This window comes from Dasypus novemcinctus, chromosome 23, assembly GCF_030445035.2.
Source record: "Dasypus novemcinctus isolate mDasNov1 chromosome 23, mDasNov1.1.hap2, whole genome shotgun sequence".
Lineage (NCBI taxonomy): Eukaryota > Metazoa > Chordata > Mammalia > Cingulata > Dasypodidae > Dasypus > Dasypus novemcinctus.
In genome coordinates this window covers 324,388-332,455 of record NC_080695.1, presented here as the reverse complement: position 1 = coordinate 332,455, position 8,068 = coordinate 324,388, and the positions used below count along the sequence as shown (strand labels likewise).

The following is an 8,068-nucleotide window of genomic DNA, read 5'->3' as shown; positions in this document are numbered from 1 at the left end:
TGCAGGGCAATCTGAGCGTGTCCAGGGCCCTTGGGGACGGGGTGGGTCGTGGAGATGCCGTGAGCGGCCTCGGGCCTGGGGCTGGTCCTCTCCACTGACCAGAAGCTTCCGCTGCCCTTGAACCCAAAGCCACCCCCAGGCCGCCGGTTCAGGGGAGCAGGAGGGGGCGAGCAGAGGGGGCGAGTCGCCAGCAAATGACCCAGGGAACAGCACATCGGGACGCAGAGGGCGGGCTGGGCATGGGGCCATGGGGGGCGGGGGACTGCGTCCTCTCCCAGGGCCCACCCTGAGGGCTCCGGGGGCCACCAAGGCCGAGCCTGCACCTGAGCTCCCGGGAGGGGCTCCTGCTGCCAGGCCCCCCGAGCAGCTGGCCGTGCGCAGTTGTGCGGGACCCAGGGCTGAGCAGCCAAGCAAAGCGACAGAGGAACGAGGCCGTGGAAAGGGAGGCAGTGAGCAAAATTACCCAATTGAAGAAAAAGAAGGAAACGGGGGTACTGTCTTTAATGGAACAGAGCCTCGGGTTCTTTTACATATTTTTTAATTCTCTGCCGAGATTTCTTATCTTTTCATTAATTATGAGTATATTTTCCTTTGAGTCATAAAACACCATTTTTTGTTCTTTTTTAAGATTTATTTTTTATTTCTTTCTTTCCCCCTCCCGCGGTCCCCACCCCCGCCCCAGTTGTCTGGTTCTCTGTGTCCGTTTGCTGCGTGTTCTTCTTTTTGTCTGATTCTGTTGTTGTCAGCAGCATAAAGCACTGTTTTAAGTGAAGGGAAGAAAGAGAAGAAAAAGGGAACAAAAGAAAGGGGAAGGAATGGAGGAGAGCAGGGAAAGGAGAGGAGGGGGAGGGAGGAAAGAAAACATGGGAGGATGGACAGAGAGGAGGAATAAAGGACAATGGAGAGAGGAGAGAGGAAAGGGGCAGGTAGGAGGGAAAGAGCAGAGGCTGGATGGGCGGGGGAGACCTGAGGGCAGGGGCTGCTGAGTCTGGGGGACCAGCCACCCCACCCCGCATGGCCAGGGTAGGAGGAGGCCACGAGGCACAAACGCCCAGGCTGGCCCCGCCCCCCAGCCCCCAGAACCCCCCAGACCCCCCGGTCACACACACAGACTAGGACACCAAGCGCCAGCTGCTTTCCACCAAGTTTATTAGGCACAGACGAGAGGGTGGGGGCAGTGGTCCTGGGCCATCTTCATCCCCCCTGTGGGACCCAGAGCCTGGGAGCCTGTCCCCTGCCTCTGCTCCCCGCTGTCCAGGAAGGCCAGCACGCTGGAGCCAGGGACAGAGGGCGGGGAGCAGGGGCGGGAGGGGGCAGCGCTGTGGGGAGCAGAAGGCTGAGCCCCGGGGGAGAAGCGCAGGGGGCCGCGCCCGGACGCGCCTCGGTCAGGGCTGCAGGGGGACGTGCTGGCGGATCCAGGGCACGTAGGACGACACTCGGGCGTAGATCCCGGGGTAGTTGGGAAGTCCACAGCCATGCCCAAAGCTCACCACGCCCACCTGGAGCCAGGTGCTCTTCATATAACAGACCAGGGGGCCCCCCGAGTCGCCCTGTGGGGAGAGGAACGGGTCAGCCCCAGTGCCCGCGTCCCCCTGCCCTGAGGCTCTGGCCCCTCCTCAGGGGCCCCTGGTGGAGGTCGGGGCGCCTCACCTGGCAGGAGTCCCGGAGCCTGGCGCCTGCACACAGCATGTCCTCTGTGATGGAGATGTCCACCCACTGGTACTGCCTCCTGCAGCGCTCATTGCTCACGATGGGGACTTCCACCTGCTGCAGGTTCCAGGGGGGAGGCAGGGGACCTGTGGGGAGAGGGCGAGTGAGGCGCCCACCCCTCCCCTCACCTGCTCAGGCCACAGCACCTGGCTGGAGGGGGCAGGGCAGGATGCGCCTCCACGGGGGAGGGGGGAACCTGCAACCACTTGCCCTGTGGATCCTGAAAGGGTCCTTTTTGCTCCCAGAGCCTCAGTTTTGACCCATTTGAGGGGAGGGGTGACGAGAGGTTCCCAAGTGTGTCTGCAGCTCCCACATGCACAGGGTGCAGGGCAGGTGCCCCAGCCCGGGAGCCACACCCATGGGAACCCCGGGGACAGCTGCGGGAACCTTCCCCCAGGCCACGAGTTCCCTAGAGCAGGAGAGCCTCAGGGGCGGGGACAGGGACACGGGTGGACCCAGGGGCGGTGAGCTGAGCATGCAGCCCCGGGGTGGGCCACCTCGAGAAGGGGAGCAGCAGCCTCCTCTTGGGATGTCGGTGGCTGAGTGTGGCCTGGGGTCCCCCAGAGCCGGCCCAGCAGGGCCCTGGGTCCTGGCAGCTACGTGAACCTGCCCACCCGCTCCCCCGGGTCCAAAGGGCAGGGACCGAGGTCTTCTCAAGAAAGACCCCCTGCCCCTCCCAGCCGCTGGCCCTGGGCAGCCCACCCACGGCCCCTCCGCGGCGATCCTGGCACTTACGATTGGACTCGATCATCCCCCAGCCGGTCACCCAGCAGGACATCTCAGGGACACTCAGAGAGGCAGGCGGGAAGGGGACGGGTCTGACGTACTGGGAGAGTGCCACGGGAGCCTCCAGTTTCAGCAGGGCGATGTCCGCGCCCCCCTTGGCACGCAGGTGGTCATTGTACTTGGGGTGCCGGATGATCTGAGCCACCCTTGTCAACTGGTTGCTCTCGTAGAGCCTCACGTGCCCGACTTGGACCCTAACGTCCCAAGCTTTCAATGTTGTCCTGGGGCGGGGGTGCGGGGAGACCAGAAGCTTCTCAGAGGGAGCCTGGTGGGGGGGCCCAGGGGCCTGGGCTCAGCGCAGAGCAGGGACCTCCCAGGGGCTCAGAGCCAGGGACAGCCCAGACCCTGGAGAGAGGGTGCCCCAAACCTGACCTACCCCACCCCAGGACCCCGACCCCCACTTCCCAACCCCTACATCGCATGAGGGCTGGGGGGTCACTCACAGCATAACACAGTGGGCTGCGGTCAGCACCCACTTGGGGTGGACGAGGGAGCCCCCGCACCGGTGCGTCCATTGGCCTTTGTGTTTATTGAATTTCCTCAGGCTGACCTGCCAGGGCCACTGTCCGGCGGGGGCATTCCGACCCCCCACGATGCCCACCAGCTCGGCCCCTGTGCCCTGGGCTGGGTGAGCAGAGCAAGGAGTGAGCAGGGACCAGGCAGCCCCTCCGCAGCCCAGCTGGCCTCTCAGGCCCCCGGGAGGCGCCACCCTTGTCCCCCTCCCCGGGCTGGTGATGAGGGGACAGGGCAGCTGGGCAGGGGCAGGGCCGGGGTCAGACTCACCCGGGAAGGCGAGGACGGAGCCCCCCAGGCAGGGCAGAGCCAGGAGCAGCAGCCGCAGCATCTGCAGGGGAGGCGGGGGTGGGTGGGGGGCCAGGGCGCCCCGGCTGGGGGGAGGGGCAGGGCCCTTACCTTCCCAGGTCTGTGCTGCCTTCGGCTCTGGGGCCCGGGCGCCCCTTTATCCCCCAGCACAGGAAACGGGGGGCGGGGTGGGGGCTGGGGCGCCTGCGGGGCGGGGCCTGCGGCGTCGGGGCCTCCTGCGGCTGCCCCCATGGAGATGGGGGGCTCCTCTGGCCAAGCGCGTGACCCCACCCACTCGGGGGCAAGCAGGGACCCTGCGCTGGGCGCCAGGAGAGAAGCAGCCCTGCCCCCCAGGAGGGAGCCGGACAGCGGCCTGCGGACCCCAAACGCAGGGAACAAGAGGGCAGGGTCATGGGGACCCCGGGGCGGGCTGGTAGCCTCTTGCGCCCCTGGAGGCGCCGCCCCGGCTGGAGGCTGAGCGGCCCCAAGGGCCACCGCGGCGCAGTTCCTCCGGTCTCCACGGGGGCGCGGGAGCAGACTCTGAGAACCTAGAAGTTGGGGTGCGCTGAGAGCCGGGCCTCCCCGCTGAGCCACAGGGCTGGGCCTTTGGGTTTCCCCCAAAGCCAGCTGGACAAACGTCCACTGCGGCAGCGCTGCTGCTCCTCAGAGACAGGGAGGGGCTAAGGGTTAAGGGCATTTCTGGGAGTGACCACGTGCATTGTCCGTGTGCCGGTGGGACGTATGTGCCTCAGTGTGGCGTTTTCAGGGCGTTAGAATTGTTCTGCCTGATCGCACAGTAATGGATACAGGCCATTTTAAATTTTGTCAATGTTTATAACAGAGTTCAGTCTAAAATAGACACCATAAGGTAAGTCATTGACCATGGTAGGAAGCAATGCTGCAATATTCGTACATCAATTGTACCAAATGTGCCATCCGCATGTAAATGTTATTATAGGGGAGAGGGGAAAGGGGGGAGGATGGTGGGTATATGGGAATCCCCTTTATATTGTACTTGACTTTTCTGTAACTTAAAGCTTCTTTGAAGAGAAAATGAAAAAAATAAGATGCAGTCGCGTTGCCATGAACCCACGTGCAGCTGGGAAGTGTGAACAGCGCGATGCCGCGGGCATCTCCCCACTAATCTGGGGGTCTTCAAAGAGATATTCTCATGTGTAGTACAATCCTGCTGTGCGGAATTCCTGCAGCCCCTTGGGTAGTCCTGCTCTCGGGGACCGTGGAAACAGTGTCCCTTCACGGGGTTGTCTCATTTTTGCTGCTGCCATATAGAAATGCAACAGAATTTCATGTATTGATCTCACATCTCACAATCTTAACTCTCATTTCCAATCACTGGAATGTATCTGATTTCTATATAAATAATCACACTGCATGTAAGCGATGACAGTTTTATTTCCTCCTTTCCAAACCTTATCCCTTTAGTTTCTTTTTTAAAAATAACACCCATGAGAACTTCCAGCACAATGTTAAATTGAAGTGGGGACAGTATTCCTTCTTGGCTTGTTGTTTCTTTAAATTTTATTTGTAGAAAGAATGCTTCTAAGGATTGTCCATTTAAGACCATGCTTCCTCTAGGTTTCATTTTTATAGCTATACTTTACCTTATCTACGAGGGAAATTCCTTCTAGGATTTTTTACCAAGAAGTTCATTAATTTTTTGCTTCATTCATTGACACCGACTTGTTGTAGATGACCGTGTGTCTTCTGTGTTGGCGTGTCCACATGGTGAGTGGCACTTAGGGATTCTCTAGATAAACCCGCTTGCCTTCCTGAGCTACCCAACCAGGCCCCAGGTGCTGTCCCTTCCCCCGCGAGCGGGCGCGGCCTGCTCCTCTGCGCGGTGGATGCTCACGTGAGCGTCGTCCCTCCTTGTGAAGATTCGGGCCCAGCGCTGGCGCATGAACCTGCTAACTTGGGGCTAGCACTTGCCTGTCAGATGTTTTCCCCCTTGCTTTTACTTTCAACTCCTGCTTCTCTCTTGTGAACAGCATATATCTGGATTTGTTTTGTACCCACCTTCAATATTTGTCTTTTAACTAGTGACTTTATTCCCTTTGTATTTATCACAATTATTGACATAGCCTGGTTTCCACCACCTTAATTTCCTGCTGTACCTGGTTCAGCCACTCTTACGGTTCTTTTCCCGCCTTACCGTTGCAGAACTGCTCTCTCTCTAACCCCAGTCAGATAAGAGGCCGTGGGCTCCTCACATCTGCCCTGCACTTCCCTCCTGCTGATACCGTCTGGACTGTTCACCTGGTGATGGCCGGTAGATTATCTCTTTTCTTGGGTGTTATCTGGCCTTAAAGGTAAGAGCAACCTTCACGCAGATAACCCATCTCCTTTACTGAACCCCTCTTGCAGCATCTTGGTGTTTATCTCCCCGTTTACAAGAGCGCTTTATCTAAACTGCTTCAGAGGGCACGAGGGCTGGTGACCTGCTGTGCCTGGTGACCCACCCCTGCTCATCCTTGATCGCTTCCCTGGAGAGAATGTGCTGGGGTCCGAGTCGTTCTCCATGACCACTCTAAATTACTGCTTCACTGTGTGTTTCTATCTATTGTTGCTGTGGAAAAATCGGTGCAATCCAAGTCTTGCTTCTTCCAATGATCTGGGGTTTCTCAAAACGCTGGATGGAGACAGGCTCCAGCCCTGGCCCCGCACAGCTCACCTCACCGGCCTCACCAATCCCGGCCGTGTGAGCCCGTCTGCACTTCACACGTGGATATCGCGGTCATCGTGGGTTTTTAGAAATCCCGCGCCCGCGGGTTACTTGCCCTGGTCACTGAGGGTTGAGGCTTCCCCGGAATGCACGCCTGCCTCGGCGCCCCCGGCCTCGCCCAGCCCCGGCCCTGCCACCGAGCGTGAACCCCGCGTTAGTCTCGCTCACGAGTGGACTCCAGGCGGGGAGGGGCCTCGGGAGGCGCGTGTCGGCGGCAGGAGAAGGCGGTGCCCGTGGCGTGTGCGGGGCCGTGCGTGTCCGCGGCGGGCGGTGGGAGCTCGTCCTGGGCAGAGCTGGCCACTGCTGAGGCTGGAGCCGCCCCGCCTGCCGGCACCTGCCACCGCTGGCGACCCCAGGGCGCATCCTGTGCGCAGAGCCCGGGGCCCGAGGCGGGCGGTGAGCGGGTCCCGGGCACCGGGTGCCCTTTGTGCAGCGGAAGGACACGGGTCGGGGTGGTCAGCAGAGAGCTGGGTGGGGGGGGGGTGGGCTCCACACTGGTAGGAGGGAGGGGGGCGCATGTCTGGTTTGGGTGCCACGTGGGGGGTCTCCAGGGGAGTTCTGCGCTGGCTCTTGGCGTCTGGGTGACGTTTCTAGAATGGGGGACGGGGCTGGCTCCACGCAGGACGAGCGCTGCCTGCGTGGGGGGTGGGCGTGTTCTCGGGAGGGGCGTGGCGGCCTCCACGGGCCTGAGCTGTGTCCCCGCAGGGTTCCCACCTGAGGCCATCGAGGGGGCTCTGCAGAAGGAGGGGCGAGCTCGCTGGTGGAGCAGCACCCGGAACCCACCCCTGCCCCCCCTGCTCACGGGAACATGCTGAAGGGTCCCGGGCACCGCGTCGCTCTCGCCGATTGTCAAGGAAAAGGAGGCAGATCCCCCAGCGCTGGCGAGGGCCCGGGGCACCGGGTGCCAGCGCTTACAATTTCACGGAGGTGGCCGCGGCTCCTGTGTGCGCCTGGCAGCGGCTGAGTGGGCAGCGGCGGCCCCTCCACACGCCGGCGGGGGCCACGGACCTCTGGCCAGCGAGGCTCAAGTACCCACACCGGAATTACGTTTGTGGTGGTGACAATCTGGAAAGAGCCTGACTGCTCTTCAGCCTGGGACAAGGTCATGAGCTGCCCTGTGTCCACCACGAGCAACGCCACCTCCCCACAAACAGGCAGGGACCACTGAGACCATGTGACACAGACCATGCCAGCATTTGCCGCCACGGACCGCCTGCGAGGCCTTGAGGGCACGGCCACAAGCTGTCCAAGTGCCACCCACTGTGCTGCCCACGTGCCACCCACATGCCAACCATGTGCCACCCACGTTCCGCCTTAGGAACACTCTCAAGTGGTGGAAGGACAGGGCACGGGGTCAGGAGGCGCAGGCTCACAGCAAAGCACACGGAGCACAGGGGCAGGCTCGGCCGGGCAGGGGAGGGCCAGGTCCAGCTGGCCTGTGTGAGCCCCGAGATGCTCCATTGTTGGGGCAGGAGAGCAGGATGCCAGGACGCCGGCCAGCTGCTGCCAGCCCCCGGGAGCCGGGGACATGCCGCGGGTGGGACTGGCTGCCGGAGCTCAGAGGCCCTGGGGTGCCCCCCTCCGCTCCCCGTCAACCCCCTACCCTCCCTCCATCTCTCTCCCTCCTCTATCTTTCTCCCTTTATTCTTCCTTCCTTTCTCTTTCTCTCATTCTCTCTCTCTCTCCCTCTCCCTCCATCCCTCTTTCTCTCCCTTTATTCCTTCCTTCCTTTCTCTCTTTCTTTCTTTCATTCTCTCTCTCTCTAATTCTGTCTTTTTTGGTCAAAGGGAAAAAGTTTTTTACACTGGCACAAAATGCGGAGCTGTAGCTGAAAGACCACGAGGCCAGCTGGGGCGGCGTCGGCGCTCCTGCTTCTCTCCGTGGGAAGGATTCTGTGGGCCTTTCCTTGTTCCCACTCCACCCTGAGCTGAACCAGGGACACTGGGCGCCCACCTCTCGTCCGGGGTGCGCAGCCCTGGGTGCTCCCTCTGGCCTCCCACTGCCATCTTGCGTGTGGGGAGCGGCGGG

General features: G+C 61.4%; 1 protein-coding gene across 1 annotated transcript; it reads right to left on the bottom strand.

Moving 5' to 3' along the window:
- Window positions 1-1,139: 1,139 nt before the first annotated feature.
- On the bottom strand, window positions 1,140-3,433 carry LOC131275427 (mastin-like). The gene is made up of 5 exons (XM_058285544.1): window positions 3,280-3,433; window positions 2,940-3,120; window positions 2,446-2,717; window positions 1,651-1,796; window positions 1,140-1,550 (listed from the first exon to the last, which is right to left on the bottom strand). The coding sequence occupies exons 1-5, from the start codon at window positions 3,338-3,340 to the stop codon at window positions 1,386-1,388; spliced, it is 825 nt and encodes a 274-aa protein (XP_058141527.1). The 5' UTR covers window positions 3,341-3,433; the 3' UTR covers window positions 1,140-1,385.
- Between the last annotated feature and the right edge of the window lie 4,635 nt (window positions 3,434-8,068).